Source organism: Oryzias melastigma, linkage group LG8, assembly GCF_002922805.2.
Source record: "Oryzias melastigma strain HK-1 linkage group LG8, ASM292280v2, whole genome shotgun sequence".
In the NCBI taxonomy this organism is placed as follows: Eukaryota; Metazoa; Chordata; class Actinopteri; order Beloniformes; family Adrianichthyidae; genus Oryzias; species Oryzias melastigma.
Window position 1 is genome coordinate 20,358,978 of NC_050519.1, and position 19,456 is coordinate 20,378,433.

At 38.0% G+C, this 19,456-nt stretch overlaps 1 protein-coding gene across 1 annotated transcript in view; it reads right to left on the bottom strand.

The window, feature by feature from the left end:
- Positions 1-898: 898 nt before the first annotated feature.
- The window catches only part of usp43b (ubiquitin specific peptidase 43b), a 95,331-nt gene continuing 76,773 nt past the window's right edge, over positions 899-19,456 (bottom strand). The window contains exons 9-15 of the mRNA XM_024272834.2: positions 11,830-11,933; positions 6,629-6,706; positions 6,432-6,561; positions 5,430-5,760; positions 5,187-5,345; positions 4,939-5,112; positions 899-2,903 (exon numbers count right to left, since the gene is read on the bottom strand). Coding sequence (XP_024128602.1) covers positions 1,747-2,903; positions 4,939-5,112; positions 5,187-5,345; positions 5,430-5,760; positions 6,432-6,561; positions 6,629-6,706; positions 11,830-11,933 — 2,133 coding nt within the window. The 3' untranslated portion in view covers positions 899-1,746. The remainder of the gene's footprint in view (positions 2,904-4,938; positions 5,113-5,186; positions 5,346-5,429; positions 5,761-6,431; positions 6,562-6,628; positions 6,707-11,829; positions 11,934-19,456) is intronic.

A 19,456-nucleotide genomic window follows, 5' to 3' on the forward strand; every position in this document is an offset into this window, starting at 1 on the left:
AACCAGAGTGTCAAACAAAACTTAAAAATAAAAATCCAAACCTAATTATCTTGTGTTATGTAACAAAATGTAGTAAAAATGCTTGAAATGTAACATAGCGTAGCATAGTACAGCTTAGCTTAGCATAGCAAAACTAATTTTTTTAGCTTTATTTTTGAGCAGTTTTTATATTTCCTCGTGTTTAAATTTGATTTTATAGACTAATTTTACAGAATAGGTACATGTGTTGTCGTTTTTCCTAAAATTATGATTACTATTTAATGTAAAGGACTTAGAGGTGTTCTGTACTTTTAGACCCGATCCAAATTCTTCCCTTCTCCCTACCCCTACTACTGAGAAGGGAAGAATTCAGATTACTGTATATAGAGAACTGGACTGAGCGGGTGTGACGTCACACATAGAAAATGCCTTATTTCTGGCTCCAGAGGAAAAAAAAAAAATTCAGTCGCCACGTTTGCACGATACGGACGTCGCCATGTTGGAGCCAGATGACTGTGATTGGTCCAAGTCGGTCTGAGTCAACGTTTCTATGGTAACTCAAATCATGAGTAAGCATGTTAGAAGGCCACACCTTTTTGAACTGAGAGCGGCTCAGGAGAATCTGTCAACCAAACGTTCAAGGTGAGGGCCGTCGAGCACCTCATGCTTTTACTGAGGCATCTGATTGATCCGTTTATACTTGAATAACTTACGATAAAGAAAAAAAATGTTTAAAAAAATAGGGTTAGCAGGAAAATGTTTTAAAAAAAAGGTATCAGAGCAAGAATGGTTATTCTAAAATATATGACTGAATAATAGCGGTTTGTTTCTCTATAGAAGTCTATGATTTTGGATTCTTGGAACCAGCGGGTACTTCCTGTTTTGGAACACCAGGGGGGAAGGATCACTCAGTCCAGTTCTCTATATATAGTCAATGGTTCTGTAGCAGGAAAAGTGCTCTATAAATAAAACTGATTTGAATAGCAAAGGTTATTTAAAAAAAGAAAACACTGTAAAACCAAAAAATTAAAGTCAAACTTCCATTCCATGACAATGGTATCTAAAACAAACCAAAAACAGGAAACTTACCACAAAAAAACCCAACATTTCTAACTTAAAAAAATGTTACATAGCAGAAAAATAAATGAACGACAAACAAAAAACCAAAATAACTCAAACATGGTTTAAAATAACATCATTATGTAACAGTTCAAATATGAAGCCGTTGAAATCATTTATCAATGAAACTGCATGAAAAATGCAACAGACGGATGTTCTTACAGCAGGTTACAGTGCAGTGTTAGGACCTTCTCATTGCTTCAAAAATAAAAACAATCCGTTTTTCCAAAATAAATCCTTCTGTTTTAGTAAAATATACCACAACAATCATTTGAGTGCTTATATTAATTGTATCCCTTTGTAAAAGACACAAAATAAATTATGATTTAGACGAACAAAACGGTGTTTTCCCTCATTCTCTTGCATGCATCTCTGCATAGTTTGAGTTTAAGACACAGAACTGATGATGGAGGAGGAGGAGGAGGAGGAGGAGGAGGTGTCAAGCGGCGCCTCCTGCTGGGTGAATCTCTGGAAGCCGTGAGTGGGTCATTCTGAACTGTCACATAGGCACTTATGACAGAAAAAAGCCGTAGTAAGTCATGTGATAGGCTGTGGAAAATCAATAATAAACATCCAGGTGTGATGACTGAGAGGTAAGGCTGCATTGAACACACTGTTTGTGCTTACACGACTCCCTTCAAACGGCTCTCAGGAGCAGGCCTCGGGGACCAGTCTGTGCCTCCCCAGCGAGGTGGTGCTGTACCGCGCCCGCTGCAGCGTGGAGGAGCCCGGCTTGTCCGGCAGCAGGAGGCGGTGCGGCGGTGGAGCCGCCACCTCCCCGTTCCTCTGTAGGGAGGCGCACCTGCGGAAAGTCAAGTCCAGCTTGCTGCTGGAGCTGTGAGCCCGCTGGATGTCCACGGGGTCCAGACTCCCAGCTTTCCCGTTCAGCAGCTGAAGCTTGCAGAGACGGCTGTCGCAGTTGTGGACGCAGCCGCCTCTCTTCTCCTCCAGTGCCGCGGCGGTCAGCGTCCCGTTGGACAGGGAGAGTTTGGCTAAGTTGCTGCTCGCCAGCTTCCCCAGGTGTCCGTTCATTCGCCTCTCCTGCAGCTTGACTGGAGAGTGAGGAATGTCTTTCTTCATGAAAACCGGCTTCAAATGGGACAGGAGGAGGTCTTGACTTGAGCCCTCCTCTCCTCCCTGATCCCTCCTGTCCTCAGGCTGCACACCGCCCTGGACTGAGTCTTTTTGGCCTCTGGAGGGCCCTCCTGTTTGGACCTTGGTTCTTCTCAGTGTGGAGTCTCTGCTTGGAGGGGCACTATAGCTTATCTGACCTCCCAGAATGGCCCCTTTGTGGAGCTGGAAGTCCAACAGCCTGGCCTGCTCTGGTCTCAGTCTCTTCAGCAGAGCCGGCCTCAGAGAGTCGTCCTCTCTGGACGCACTCTGACCTCCGTCAGCTCCTCTCAGGCTGAGGATTCTGTCCACACAGCTTCTGCTCTGTCCTTCTGGGATCTTAGGGGAGTAACAAATATCTGTGCTGAGTCTGTCGGTGCCGCTCAGGCTGCTGCCGCTCGGTGAGCTGCAGTCCTGCCCCGCCTCAAGTATCCTGCCGCGTGCGTTTCTCAGCGGGGGCGTGGCCACCAGCGCGATGATGGGGTCTTTGGTGCACCTCGGTCTGCGCCCGGACTCCAGGTACTCCACCAGCTCCTCCGACTGGGTTTGGACCGAGTTCTTGATGCGGTCTTTGGACCCAAAGGACCACCGCAGTGGGAGAACTTTGTTCAGGGTTTCTTTAGACGTAGTTGGAGATCTCATGCTTAAACTCCTGCCCTGGGTTCCTCGGACAAAGCGGTTCGCTCCGAAAGCGTCTGCAGGAAGATGAATCATGAGGTCAGAATCTGACAAACAAGGGAAAATATTATGTAAAACCTTTAAGAAAGCTTTTTTAAAGTTCATAAAGATCAGTAGTGAGACGTATTATGAGAAATAAGGTCAATACATGTTAAAATTGTACTTTTATTGTGTGAATTATAGTGATTCTCCTCCTTTCCGTATGTTTTTCAGCACATAAAAACTCAATCACACTTTCAGCAATTTCAGCAAGATTGGTATAAAAATGTTCAGCCTTTTCAGGACATTACTGCTTGTATGCTTGGTACTCATAAACTTTATAGTTTTGAAATATTTAGCAAAATATGCCCTATAGGAAATGAATGAGAAAGTCTTCAAATTTTAAAATTTTAGGTGGATTAGCAACAAGCCTTTAAATATATTGATGATTTAATCTTTTAGAGTAATTTTCAAAACGCTTTTTGAAAATTACTAATTTATTATTTACTGTTTTTTTATATAATTTACAGCTTAGCTTCTATTTTGCAACAGGCTAACGCTTATGAAAAATTTCGTTTACTGAGGATTTTTAGGCTATTTTGGAGTTTAGCTAGTAATTAAGCAATTTGCTAACTTGTCAATCTTTAACATCTTGTAACTTTTCAACCATTGACCATTGACAATGGTTGAAAAGTTACAAGATGTTAAAGATTTTGTGTTTAAGCATCACCGATGACGCCTCAGATGGTAATGGGTTACAAAACTGAAAAATCCTCTTATTTTTGTCACTAAAAAGTCAGTTTCAAATATGTAGTTATGATATAGTCAGAAAACAAACTTATGGCGTGTGTAACCAAACCAAAGCACAGGATAAAAATTAAGAAAATAAAAAAATGAAATATTGCCAAAGCATTTTACTAATGACAAAAACAAAATAAGTCTTGAAATAACCACTAAAAGGGTTGAATGAACCTGAACATTAAACAAAAAGGGACCACATCAGTCAAATTAAATGAAAAAAATGGTAAAAGATAAAAGAAAAGAAGTGTTTCCATCACAGGGGAAGTTTTATGGTCAAATATCGACACAAAGAGATACACTTTTTGATCTGAATATTTTTTAAAAGGCAGATAGAAAAAAAATAAATTGGGTTATTGATCTCCAAAAAGCTTTTGACACAATCAATCATTCTGTGCTACTTTAATGATTAGATAGCTGTGGTATTAGGGGGTAGCATGGAACTGGATTAAAAGTTATTTGACTCATTGACAACAGTTTGTTAAAATAGGGGAATACCAATCGAGATGTGCGGGCATTACATGTGGTGTCCCTCAGGGTTCCGTTTTAGGTCCCAAATTGTTTAACCTTTATATTAACAATATTTTCAAAGATAGTTAAAAATAATATTAAATTCAGATGAATTGAAGAATGGAGCAATAACAAAAGAAATGACACTACAAATGATTAAAAAATGTGCAAAAAGCACTATTCATAATGCTGGATACTGTGATCATAGCAACATATTATTTCTAAATTAATACATTTTTTTATTAAGTTTATTTGTTTACAGCAAAACTTCTCTATAAAGCTAACAATAAAGTATTACCCCATAATATTCAAAAACGATTCAGACATACGGATGGTCTATAAGGTATTTTTAAACAACCAATAATTCCAACAGTTAGGAAGAGTATGTGTGTATCAGTGTGTGGGTTTAAACTGTGGAACAACCTTGAAAATCAATACTAACAATCTTTGGACATCAAACTATTTACTATCAAAATTAAAGAGAAGCTAAGAAGCTCAATTATTTAAGTTACTGGAAAAAGACATAAAGGGAATAGGCTTTAATAAGCATTTACCTCTGCTTATCCTCTTTTCAAACATGTATTTATTTAATTCGATTTGTGACTTTTCTTTTAAGGATGATTGCATTGTTTCACATGCTGGGAATAAATAAAATCAAACTACTCTACTTAAAAATACTTGATTTGTAAAAAGTTAGAGTTCTGCAAAAATTCACACAACAGGAAAGGTTTTATTCCATTTATTTAAGTTTTGTCCTTCACCCACTTGTTTCTGCAGTTCTGGGCGCTTCGTCTCTGAACACTGGCAACTCAGGAGACTCTGAAGCCTGTTGGGGATCCAAAAGAACTGGACTGGGGTCGGCTGACCCCACGCTGCCCCTCATGCTGCCCTCAGTCAGTCGCACCAGCCAGTGGTCAGAGATGGACGAGCTGGTGGATCCTGTAGAGCATATTTTTTTAAAAATATTTCAACCATTAATGCAGGAAAACAAGCAGGAGGTGAGGAGGACTAACCGGTGACGGAGGAGCTGGCTGACCAGGGAGGGATGGTGTTTCTTTTCTGGTAGAAGAGGATGTAAGCTCCTCTGGTGCACACCTCGGCCTCTGGAACCGACTCGGCGCTGCTGTCGTCATAGCTGTACCACTGACCGTCCACGGAGTTACGGCAGAAGGCTGCAGGTTTGAGGACAGAAGCATGCTTCACTGAAGTGTGAAAAGGTTGTTTTATTGTTGTTAACTAGTCTTTTAGTCGTCCACCTGTGTAATGGCCGCCGTGCATCCCTCCGTGGTGGTTGCAGACGGCGTACAGATCATACAGGAAGTCAGGAGGAGCCGGGTCGGGCCTTCTGGACTGGCTCCATCCGGGCTGCTGGGGGCCGTTGTTGTGGTGCACCATGTGTGGCGTCATGTCCAGACCCGCCAGGGGAAAGTGCACAAAGGTGGTGAGCTTGTTCCTGCGCTCGCCCACCTGCCTGAAGCGCTTCAGGTGGAGGATGAGGATGTCGGGCAGAGTCCACAGGCTCATCTTCACCATGCCCTGCTGCAGCTGCTTGCAGTGTGGGCATTTCCAGGCGTCATCTGGGGCAAGCTGCGGAATCCAACACAAATGATGAGTCAAGATGGCAGAACCATTGAAAGACAATCAAATGGAATCTATTCTAAAACTTTAAGAAAATGTTATGACAAAAAACAGAAAATTCCTCATAATTTGCTAGAGAAATTAACCAGATCAACTTAAAACCATTGGGAAATTTACACATTGTTGCTATGGCAACAGATGCTACTTTTTTTGACTACTAAATATTGTTTTCTACCTGAAATATATTGAGAGGATTTTGTTAATTTTCACTTCAACTATTAAAAATGTTCTTGAATTAATTTAAAAACGGTGAATATGGATGTTGTTGAGCATTTGTTACTAACTAAAAACTGTAACATATTAATGATAAAATCATAAAGCAATAAGGCATGAAGAATAATAACAACTTTGATATAGTACGTCAAATTCTTTATTCCTTTAGCTCAATGTTTCACTTTTGTTCCAACTTTTAAGAGAAAAAATGCCACAAAAACCAACAGTTTTTATGAGAAAAATGAAATTGCAAAAATAAAAAATTAGGCACAAATAGTACAAAAATAGAAAATCAAGCAGAAAAAAAAAACTTGAAAACCAGAATAATGATTCCAATGCACATGCATTGTTGTAATATTTCAACAAAAACCAACACTGGCTTTGGAAAAAGAACAAAATGTAGCAACCTGTTCCTCTTTGGTGTAGAGCTGGAAGCACTCGTCCAGGGTGCAGCTGTGCTGCTGGACGTGCTGCTGCTGCAGACTCCTCACGCTCTCGGCGTCCTTCACCACCTCCTCGTGGATGTTACCGAACAGGCTGGAACAGAGGATAAGTTGAGTAAAAACACACCGGCTGCTCTGAAAACAGAGGAAGGTTCTCTGACCAGTCTTTGATTCTGTGCTCCCACTCGATGATCAGCTTCACGTGAGGAGGTCCACCAGAACCACACAGCTTCAGAGCTCTGGAGAGGACAGGAAGCGGTGATACGGAATGTGATCGAGTGGATTTAAACCAAACAGTTCTTTAAAAAATAGAAAAAATGTTTCTGCTCAATGTTTTCCAAGAGCTGGTTCCCAAACATCAGAGTGGGTTGTGTATTACACTTTTATAACCACTAGATGTCAGCATTGCTGCAGCCCTTTAGAAAAACCCACAATGTCCTAAAAAAGATAAAAAAAAATTATTTTGAAACTATTTAAAGAACCAAGAATTTACGTTTTTACTTGTGTATTTGTGGAACATTTCAAATGCAGATTTCAAGTTGCCATTGTTTATTTAATTAGAGAAGTCTTCAGTTTGGGGTTTTCCTGTTTCTTGTTTTCATATATTTTGCTAAATTTGCCGCATTTTTACTATCAGTTAGTCATTTATTGGAGCATGCATAAAATATGAACATTATTTTTGTTTATAGTTGTTTTTTATTATTTGATTTACATAACATTTAAACAAAGTGTGGGCTCCTATTGTTAGTTTTTTGTTTATTAGTTGTCTTTGCTGCTGACTCAGGTGAAGTGAAGGTAAATATCTCTTGAGCAAGAAAATGTAATAGTAAATTTTCTACATCACACACATTTTTTATTGCATTTTTTCATCTGCTGTTGATTCACAACAATAACAAAAAGATACAAAAAATGTTAATTTGAGCCTAATTTCCTTAACATATGATAAAATAACATATACATGTGTGGCGCTTTACAACCTTGTGAAAGACCCCAGGTGTTCTACACTCTCAGTCACTTTCACTCATTGACACACACATTCACACACTGATGGCGCTAACCTATAACCACCAGGAACAATGCGGGGTTTGGTGTCTTCCAGTGGGCAAGGCAGGGAACTGCGCCTGCAATTTTCTGATCTGAGGACAACTGCCCAACCTTAGCACCATGATCACACCGTATGGCCTCTATCATCCGGGAAAAGTCACAAAAACATGTTAAAAAGACTATTTAGAGACAATAGAGCAAAATTAGGATTGAGAAGACATAAAAACTACAGATTTTACTACTAATTATAATTCAATTACTTTCCTGTCTTAATACATATTTTAAGAAGTCTATTATTTTTTAAATCAGTTTTTTTTAAATGGACAAAATATAATTATTACTGATTTGTACAAAAATAATGTGTTGCATAATTTGTGACATAAACCAAACAATATGTGTCTGTAACTCAAAATTATTTCTTCATATCTATACTTTCTATTATAGAAACATTTAACCCATACTTTCAACTTCACAGAGTAAATTGTTCTACTTTATTATTAAGATTCAGATTTTTAAATACGTTTAAATTCTTTAGTATTTCTAAAGTATTGCTTAAGTATTTTAGTGTTCTTTATATTTAGTATTTCTTTTGTATTTTGAGTATTTCTTTAGTGTTTTTAGTATTCTTCACGCCCAGTATATCTTTTAGTATGTTTTCAAATTCAGTGTATCTTTAGTATTTTTTATGTAGTATTTCTTTAGTATTTTTTTGTATTTCTTTATTTTTAGCATGTGTAAGTATTTTTTTTTAGTATTCTTTATATTTGGTATTTCTTTAGTGTTTTAGTATTCTTTATATTTGGTATTTCTTTAGTATTGTTCATATTTAGTATTTCTTCAGTATTTTTTAGTATCCTTTATATTTAGTATTTCGTCAGTATTTTTTAGTATCCTTTATATTTTGTATTTCTTCAGTGTTTTAGTATTCTTTATATTTAGTGTTTCTTTAGTATTTTTACTTTATTATATCTTTTCACTGTATAATTTATTAATAATATTTTTTGTATTAAGTATTTTACTTGACTATTTCTGTAGTATTTTTAGTGTTCTTTACTATTATCTAGTAAAAAATATGTCTGTAGTATTTCTAAAGCATAGTTTTTAACTCCACAAACAAACTAGCAAAAAACACATTTTTGTTTTGTTTCCGTATCTGTTCTGACGTACTTTTCCCTCTTATACCAGAGTTTAACACCTTTACATTTTGAAAGTAATCGACCAACAAGAGAGGTTTATTGCTGTAGACTCCACCCCAGAAAGTGGGTAGTTTTTAATTCCTCTAACTTGGGATTGAAGTGGATGAAGATGAAGAAAGGACACTCTGAAAGCTACTGGATTGATGATCCTGATATCAAAAATCACCTTCACTAACTCACTGATTACATCTGTCCAGAACAAAGTCTAATAACACAAACCGTACACCCACAGATAAATGACCAAACGACCCCGTCTGGGCAGAAAGAGGGAGGCAAACTACACCGCCTCACGTACTTTGACAGCTCCATGGGTTGAGTTGGGGACAGATCATATTTCTGAGTTCAAACACCATCATTACCCGACTTTCTGCGACGCAGTCAGCTTTGAATTTGCATTTCAAAAGATTTCGTAAGCGTTTTCCCCCATCAGCAGCATTCAGTGAAAGAATGAACTGTGCTTAACAGCTGCCCAAATGGAAGTCCTTTCAAGACCTTCCAAATCACCTCTTTGAAATCGCACTTCCCTCCTGGAAGTGAAAGCCTTCAGACAGGAGCGTTTGAGCGCGCCTGACGTCTGAGCGTTTCAGCTGGAGCCGGGAAATCAAGTCCGAGACTTGAGGAGAAGGAGGAGGCCAAAGGTTGATATGCAGGGACGGATCGTTTATCAGAGGATGCTGAACCCAAAAGCTTTAACATACTGTTACTTTTCAACCGTTTACACGATCAACGTCATTCCAGTAGATTCTGAAGCAGAAAAGCGGCGAAATCGCCGCTTTTCTGCTTCAGAATCTACTGGAATGACGTTGATCATGTTAGCAATTAAAAAAATAATCAAAGAACATAAACGCTGAAGCTAAAGGGTTAAACTAAAAATATGAGTTTATTGGGGTGATATTTTAAACTTGTTTTTTTTCCCAGTTCATAAAAATAGAAATGTTTTGAAGATGTTCTGCTGGATTAAAGATTAAGAGTTTGGCAGGTGATAAACACCTTGTCTAAAGGTGTATTCCCGCTCGTCTTTTTAAATCACCCGATTATAAAAGACTAGAAATCCCACCTTTTGGAAGACTCTTCTCTGTCTGTTAATCACTTCTTAGGAACAGCGAGAAAATTTTAACCTCCTTTAAAAAAAATAAAAAAAACCCACCTCACTCCCACATGGTTTATTTGTTTCTGTCTTTATGGTGTTTTTTTAACGATTAAATAAAATCTAAAACAGCTGAGTCAATGAAACATGTAGAAGTTTGCAAAATAATTATTAATCATATAGAATAAAATAAATATCAAATATCTTTTTACGGTGGTCCTGAAGCTGAATTTTTCTTTATATATGTCCTCCATCATAAGAAAAATGCCACAAAAACATGTTAAAAACACCATTTTCATCAGAGTGGGTCTTGAAGATCACACCAACAATTAAAGAAGAAAAAAATGTAATAAAAGAACAATAGAATATTTAAAAAATCATAACTAGATCGCAGAAACTCAAGCATAAAAAAATCTTTGATCTTTGACCCTCTTAACCCTCACCTTTGAATGGAAAAGAAAATTTTTATTCGTTTGGATGAATCCCAGGATTATTGTGCTGGGACTTGAGGTCGAGCTAAAAATGGACCAAAGTTGAGAAGACATCCCGGTCCCTCTGAAGTTCTGACCTCTCTAGTTTTGAATGATCTGCTGGTGCAGGGCCGTGGCCCACTTTGCTTTCTGCTACACATATGTTACATCGACTACATGTTTCCTATACATGCTTCTACAATTTCTGACCTGCTTCTCCACTAAAAACATGTCTCTTAATCATCTAAACCACATGTGTCAAAGTCAAGGCCCGGGGGCCGGATCCGGCCCTCCAGATCATGTTTTTTTTATTGTTATTAATAGCTCGATGTTTTCTTGCGCTTATTTCTAACAAAATATATTTTAATAGAGAGTAAAATATTGAAAGTTATGTAAGGTTAAGGTTTTATATGTCTGCCTTTTTATTATTCATGATAATGTTAAAAAGTTATAGTTTTAAAGTTTAAAAAATGAGCATTCTGTTCGGTTTTTTGATTATTTTTGCATTTACTAAACATTTTTAGGCTATTTTGGAGTTAATCATAAATTTCAGCTACATGCTAGCTGTTTTGGCTTTTCTTTTAAAGCATTTTTTAGGCTAATATTTACACACTAGCTGACTAATTTAGGTCTTTTTCAGTTTTTTAAGATATTTTGGAGTTTAGCTATTTTTTCAGCTACATGCTAGGTGTTTTGGCTAACCTAAGTTCTTTTTTTTTTTTTTTTTTTTAGTTTTTTAGGCTAATTTGGCATTTAGCCAATATTTTAGCTGGCTATCAGCCTCAGCGTTTTCAGCTATTAACTTTAGCATTTTCAGCTATTAACTTTAGCATTTTCAGCTATTAACTTCAGCATTTAAAGCAATCAGCTTCAGTATTTTTAACAATCATTTTCAGCATTTAAAGCAATCAGCTTCAGTATTTTTAACAATCATTTTCAGCATTATCAGCTATCAGCTTCAGCCTCTTCAGTGGCCAAATTCAGTTTACAGCATTCACACTAGCATTATCACAGGTATGTGTCTAGTTCATAATTATTTCAAAAGTTACAGTTTTAAAGTTTTAAAGATGTAGTTTTAGAGTGTTCATAAATGTTTATCCTGTTCTGCCCGCCACCGAAGGTGTGTTTTGGATTTTGGCCTCGTGTGCGATCGAGTTTGTCACCATTGGTTTAAAGCTTATTTGACAATAGAATTTAAGTAGAACACCTTGCTGTTTACAGTTGAGGTGTTCAAGAGGTGAAACAAGATTTTAAAATACAAGATGACAAGAGAACAAACAAAGATGGATTCTCAGCACCATTCATACGTGTTTTGAAGCAGATTGTCAGAAAAGCATCAGGGGAAACGAGACGTGCTCCTGCCTGTCTGTCATTTCTTTTTCTGTGCTGTGATAGATGCTGCAGAGGGAACTGACAGCCAGAGATTAACAGCTGATAATTATAAAGTCCTCTCATCAGTTCTGGCTGCCTCATTTAGCACATCCGGCACAAACAGCAGCTCTTGCACCAGAGTGATTTCCCCCAAAAGGATCCTGACTGTGGATTCTTGTTTTCAGCCTCCTTACCTCTCCACAGCAGGGTGGTAGAGCGGCCGAGCATCCTGAGGCGACAGGTAGCTGTAGAAGGCGGAGCCTCCCACCACACGGATGTTGAAAAGCACTCTGGCATTCTGAAAAACAGAACAATTCAATCAAGACTTTTACTTTTATGTCCTCCTCTGGTGTTTTCTGAGAGTCTTCAGGACATGCTATAAGCCACAAATCCATTTCCCTTTTCTTTCATGTGGCTTTGCACCTTAAAAATTGCAACAATTTAAAGCTAAATATGTTGCAAAAACAACAGCATATGATAAATAATAGCAACAAACAAAATAATGTGCAGCATGTACTCAGTTCTCTTATTCTCACCTCCTAAAGATTGAAAAGAGAAGATCTTTCAATTCCCTGATTCATTCATGTTTTTTTCCCTTTAATTCCAGTAACTTTGAAAGGAGTCTAGACGTTTTTATTGAGCTTTGAGCAGAAAAAGATGGCAGTGATCTGTCTTAAAACACAGATTTGGACCTGCATTTACCAGTTTTTACCCCTAAAACCACCAGACTTTTTCCACATAATCCTCAGAACCGCATAAAAACGGGAGCTGAAGATGAGGAGGCAAACACGCTGCTAATATCTTTTTCCGTGCCCGAGGCCAAGGAATATTACTCAGAGATCTGCATAGATGGGAAGGCTTTAGGAATAAAGCAAGGCTCTGCAGAAATGAAATTGATTTCCTCTTGTTCTCCTGAATTGTGGAGTGACGCCACTGGCTGAGATCAAACAAACAGCCACCCCGGTACTAGAGAGGCAGCTTCAGGCCCGCCGAGTCTCTGTGATATCAGGGATCACATCGCAGCGAGCGCATTGGGAACGCTTTGTTTAGGTTCAACAAAAGAAGCTGCTGGAATGTTCAAATCCTGGAAAACAGGGAAACAATATTTCTGAATTACTGCCCCTCATCCATGACGCTGAGAATCCGAAAAAGTTTAACAAAAAACAACGTCTACCCATCATATGAGGAAAAACTAGAAAGAGAGAACTGAGAAAAGTTTCCCCAAAATTCTTTTTCAAAAATACAAATATCCATTTAAAAAATACTTTTTCGTTCTCTTTTGAACTTCTCAAGACCTGCCGTCCACATGCACAAACATTACATTTTGGGTTATGCTGCCACTAATTCTCCTTAAAGGGTAACCAAACCAGGAAGTTGGAGGCTGACTCCACCCTCAGCTGAAATTTAAAAATCCAGTCAGAGGGGTGTGGCTGGAGAACAGGACTGTTATCATTACTGGAGCTGCAGATCATGACATCAGACATCTGAAACTTACATGGTTTGACCAATCACAAAATTCAACTGCAGTACCTTGATTCAACCTGCAGATGGCAGCACAGATACAGTTTTTGACTATATTTTCAAGAACTAAACAAGTTTATTTTAATTTGACAAAAAAAATTGGCAATGACCAACAGACAGCACTTTTAAAGCTGGATTAATAGAGGTCAGCAGACAAAAAAAGTTGACTGGAGCCCTGAGACTACACATGTCCAGGGTTAGCTCAAACATTTAGCACGGGACTTAAGAGGTCAAGCAGGAAGCTGCTGATCTGGGGTTGGTATTTTTCTGGAAAAAATTATTTCTAAATTGATAAGAATAAATCAATGCACATATATACTAAACATTCACTAAAACGAGAATTTTCAACTTTTGAAGATTCAAAATTTAATGTGTCCAATCTGAATACACAACAAGAAATGACTTTAGGTCACTGTTTGGTCCATTGAAACGTCCACACCAGCTGAGCGGCCAGTGGTGGAGTGTCCACCCAGTGATTGGAGGGTCAAATCCTGGCCGAGTCATACAAAAGAAATGCTGAAATTAAATTTGGAATTAAGTTTCTAAAAAGGATCTTCTTCCTTCTGTTGAGTCTTTTTAATCCTCCACCTAAACACGTGGTTTTGTAGAAAACCCTCACATCACTGCTGTTTTTCAAACTTTACAAACTAGATTTGAACTTTCCTCCACCTCCTATGTAGAAATGTAATGGATGCACTAGTACAGTCAGATGAATTCCTGTACACTGGTCAATGTTTACCATCAATGCGTTTTTTCCTTTATGTGAATAAAAACTAGATATGCCTAAAAACTACAAAAAAGAAGACCAAAATGAAAAAGATGGTTATATGTATACACTTTTTTTTATAGATGCACAGTAAATTTATTCTGAAGTCCTAAAATAAATAATAAAGACGTAGAAAGCCTAGAAAGCTACAGCCCAGTAACTGACTAAGAATTTGGTTTATTATCATGAATTGAGATTTTTTCTCCCTTTGGTTTTAGCTGTCTGTCTTTGTGTTACTTATAGGTGGATTTATTACAGTTTTCCTGAAACAAACCCTGTAATCTTCGGGCCTACCACCTATCATGACATGAATGTGGAGCAAATGAACTTTAAATGATTATAACACTTTCTCTGTTATGTAACTGCTCACATGCTTTAAAACACTCATAACACATTCTGTATTGATATATTGTGTGGAAGTGAAAACACCCACAGAATGAACACTTTTCTACTTTTAAAAAACACAACAGGAAATATAAAGTCACACAGACAAACAACAAACGTCATCAAATCCAAATAATTTTAAAGATCTATTTATTTACTTTTCTATTAAAAAAGTAGTCAAAGAAGTTGAAAAACAAACAAACAAAAAAACTATTATATAACCAAGGTTTTGTTTAAATGATGGAATATGGATCTTGGAGGAACGTAAATTTTCTTTACAGCCGATAAAAACAAATTTGAAATTAGAGCCACAAAGCCTACTTGTAAAATATTAATGATCAATAAATAAGATCTGGTTACAAAAACTACAAATAAAATAATTAGAAAAAAGTCTATGTTGTTACAGAAAGAAAAGGGTAAGCTTCATGTAGATTCTAAATTTATAATACATTTATTTTGAATTAGTTTATTATTAGGAATTCTGTGTGTAAATTTTTTTTATTTCTCAAAACTTAACTGATTATTAGTCAACATGATGCGAGGAGCTTCTAATTATGGGGCAGGAGTGCTAACCACTGCGTCACCATATAGTCACTGTAGGGAGAGCATGGTAGTTTTGACAGTGGTAAGAGACTTCAGTTATTATAGGTTCAAAAATATGGGGAAAAAAAAGCTAGATTGGCAGTTAAATTAGTATTTTTCCACCAATAAAAGGCGGGGGGTGGGGTGGTGAATTTCCAAGCAAATGAATGTAAATAAAACAGAAAACCTCAGCTTTGAGCCCATTTTTTCCCCCTCTTCCTTCCTTTTTTCCCCATTAAAGCTTATTTTGTTGCTTTTTCATCCTTAAAGCTTTAAAGAAACACTAACAGCAGTAAAACAGTGTGCCGGTTTACATCAAACTTTTGAGTTATTCTATTTATATTTTTGCATTTTTTTTTACACTAAACGCGTGGTGTGTCAAAATGTTAAAAAGATACAATAATAAAAAAAAATATTAATCATTGGGATTTGGTGCCCTCTCCATTAGATGTCCCCCTAGGCAGCCGCCTAGGTCGCCTAAGCCCAGCACTGGCCCTGTCTTCTGCTATTTTACGAACAAATTATTGTGTGGTGTATACATAAGCTTGTATACACATAGTTTGTTTTTAACTAAAAATATGACAAATATTAAAATTTGAGAGGTTAGTTTTCGATTTCAAATCATTTGTGCTTTAAAGACCCACTCTGATCATCTTTTGATCTATTTCCAAAGCGTTCCCAGCAGTTTTTTTAACCGTGCTGTTTTTAGGTGTAATCGAGGAAAACAAAGACGTACATGGATCTATTTGTCTGCATCAGAATGGAGCGGAGCAGGGAGCAGAGTGTTTTCTATGCCACAAATAAGCTCTTTTTGATTCCATCTGCTCATATTTCACAATGATTTGAAAAATAAATACTCAGAGATGCAATTTTAACCTTAATTTTCTTTATGGATGTCCTCCATAGTCAATAAAATGCCACAAGAAGATGTTACAAACATCAGAAACACACTTTCCATGGCAGTGGGTCTTTAAGCACAGAGGAGTGTCATATAAAAACGGATGATTGGTTCTGTAATAAAGTTTGCTGCTAAATTAACATCGTTGTGCTGCGGGGCATCACGCCATCTTGTCCAAGCATGGCTGTCACTTCAGCACGTTTGAAGCTGAACTCCCAATGATCAACATAATTGGTTAAAAACTACAGATCATGTTAACAAGGTGGAGATTTCAGGAGAAACATCTGTTTTGAGCTGCGCTGCCTTTCCCAAACCCATTAAACTCTACAGCCTGGCTTTAATTACATGGCTGACAGAACGGAGCAGAAGAATATAGGAAGTGTTGCACCTGCCTCTTCTCTTCCTCGTCTTCAAAGCCAGGAGAGCAGCAAGTTGAGTAAAACCTGCACTCTGACGGCAGAGGAGAGACGCTGGAATGTTCAACCAGGAAAATGGAGCCTTTGTCCTCGGAGAAGTAAATAATTGATTAGACAAAGAGCTACAGTTTGCCTTTGTATCGTCATCTCCTTTGTTTTACAGTTTTCTAAACAAAGCCGACGTTCTCCTGCTTAACCCAGGCGCAGGAGGCTGATAGGCCAACAAGCCTGCCTGATCAGACTTCATTACCATGCATCACTGACTGTCGCAGCAATATAAATGCAAATCTATTCTAATGCTCACTGAGGGGCAGAAATCAGTCCTTCCAAAAGTTTTAAAAGAAAACGTCCAACCAGTAAATGTTTGACCAAATCAATCAAAATTTAATTAACATATAAGAGCACATCTGACCAATGGAAGAAAATTTGCATTTTTATGTGATTCAAGTAATAAAAAATGGCACATAGCAGCCATTTTAACAATAAATATTTTAAAATATTCACACAACTCTCCCTATACTGTTCTATATCCCATTTTGAATGGAGTTCCACGATTCTCAACGCTGAATATTGAGCGGGGAAGAATGACCTTGCCTACACTGCTCGGCCTGGCTCTGGAGTGGTGCTGGTGGGTGCAGAGTGGACCTGCAGTCCCGGCTTTCTCATGCTGACTTTGTGGGTGGATGTTCTGCTCCGTCCTGAGCCAACAGACCTGCTCAGAAACAGGTGTGTGCCAGCCAGCCTGGCAGGAAGCCCCAGCTCCAAAGCCGCCCACGCTCAACACTCGGACAAAAGCAGGCACAGTACGGTTCTGATCGTGGGGCTGCAGAGCGGTGAGGAGGCTAGCGCTGCCACTGCACAGCAAAAAAAAGGCTTTGGTTCAAATCCCAGCTGGGTCCTTTCTGTGGGGAGTTTTCTACACATGAAAACATTATTTTAGCTCCACAAATTTCAAGAAGTAGATGAACTGTTCTTATGAAATACACAGGGAAAATTGTAGAGAGCACTTAGAGCCCATATGTCAAAGTCAAGGCCCGGGGGCCGGATCCGGCCCTCCAGATTTATTTTATTATTACTAATAACCCGAAGTTATCTTGTGCTCATTTCTAACTTGTATAATTTTGACAAAATATATTTTCATGGAGAGTAAAATATTAAAAGCTATTTAAGGTTTAAGTTGATTTATTCTGGAATAATATTCCTGCCTTTTTATTATTCATAATTATGTTAAGAAGTTACTTTTTAAAAATTGGCATCATGCTAGCTTTTTGGACTTTGCTTGGCTATTTTGGAGTTTAGAATATATTTCAGCAACATGCTACCTGGCTAATTTAGGCTTTATTTTTAAAGTTTTTTTAGGCTGTTTTTGTCAGGAATCTGTCCCGTCTCCCCCTCTTTCATCAACGGGAATTGTCACCTGAGTACTAACTACTTCCTGATTCTCCTGTCACGTTTCCCATCTGCCTTTGCTCTCATACCCGGAAGTCTCCCAGCTGGTTCACTCAGTTGTCACACACCTGTCTCTCATCTGCATAACCTAGTCTCTATTTATAATAAACAGTTAGCCAAGCTCAGTGCGAAGTCTTGTGCATTCAAGCATAACTCATCTCTGTCTTCGCTCAGAAAAACCCCTGATCCCAGCTGGAAGCCTGTTCCCGTTGCCTCCTCAGCCTTCATCTGCCTTCACTTTCCTTTCACTCATAATAAACCCTCTGCACATGGATCCATCAGTCTCTGCCTGTTCATTACAGTGTTGGAGTTAAGCTAATATTTACACACAATCTGTTTTGGCTAATTTAGGCTTTTTTCAGTTTTTTAGGATATTTTGAAGTTTACCTGGTTTTTCAGCTACATGCTAGCTGTTTTGGCTAATCTGTTTTTTAGGCTAATTTGGCATTCAGCCAATATTTTAACTGGCTATCAACCTGAGTGTTTTAAGCTATTAACTTCAGTGTTTTTAGCTATCAATTTCAGCATCTTCAGCGGCTAAATTCAGCTTACAGCATTCACACTAGCATTATAGCAGGTAATGCTACATATCTAGTTCATAATTATGTTAAAAAGTTACCGTTTTAAAGTTTAAAAATGTAGTTTTAGAGTGTTCAATAAATGTTTATCCTGTAATAACCGTTAAGCAACAGGTTTTAACAGTAGCTCTGTGCTAACTGGACCAACAAATAACAGGATCCACAGTTCAGTCTGGGTTAATGGGTCAATTTTATAACTGAGAAGCTTAAAAGACCGGACTTTACCGGACTGTACGAAACCGCTCAGTGGAAAACACGCTTTTGTTTCTCGTTTGCACCAGATACTTTGAGCCTGAAAAACTACTACTAATTTTATTTTTTTTTAGTTTTGTGTCCATTTATCAATAGAATTGCAGCTAAGGACGTGTAGCATAAACCATACTGTTCTGGTGTTTTTATGCAGTGAGAAGTTATTGGGCTTCACATGAGAAATAAGTCAAAAAGGCTCCACAACTCCACAAAAACAGAAAAACTGCACAGCAAACTGCTTTTTCTGATGTCAGTGTTCTGTAGTGGGTTCAGCATTAGTTATATACACTCGTTGTTAGGGTCTGTAGAGGGTCGTAGAGAGGAGGAGCTGCATCTTAAAGGAGCACAGGTGTTTCTTGTAGTTCTCTTGAGGCTCATGCAGCCACCTTAAAGGACGTCATGAAAGTGAAACATATCATTTTTGTGTATATGGTACGTTTACTGGGAAGTATTTGCAAGGATAATGTAAGTTATTCTGTCGTACGTTGCCCTAATGCCACACTCGTTGAGCGTATACTGGCTCCTTACTGATCGAGGGCAAATGCTGCTCAAACAGGGTGTGCAGGTGATACGGAAAAAACCTGTAGGATGCCCTCACAAACTACACTAAATCCATAAAACAGGCCTGCTTCTCACCTACTTCACCCTTAATTACCCTTTGTGTTGTATAAGTGTACACTATAACCATACGGTTCAGCTTTCTACAACTGTATAAAAATTCCACGTGGTCCACCTGCAGGTTTATACATTTAGACGGCCCAAGACATTAAATGTTTTCTGTAAATATCTCAGTTTTCATAAAATGGGAATAATTTTACTTTCATTAATTGTGGAAGAACCTTCATTATTTTCCCAGGGACTCTGGTCTAAGTTTGCATTGATTTTTCACTGAAAGAGGCCGTTTGAATGCACGCCATTGCTGCTGGTGTGTGAACACCTACAGAGCTGTCATAATCAGACTGGGGGGATCAGGGGCGG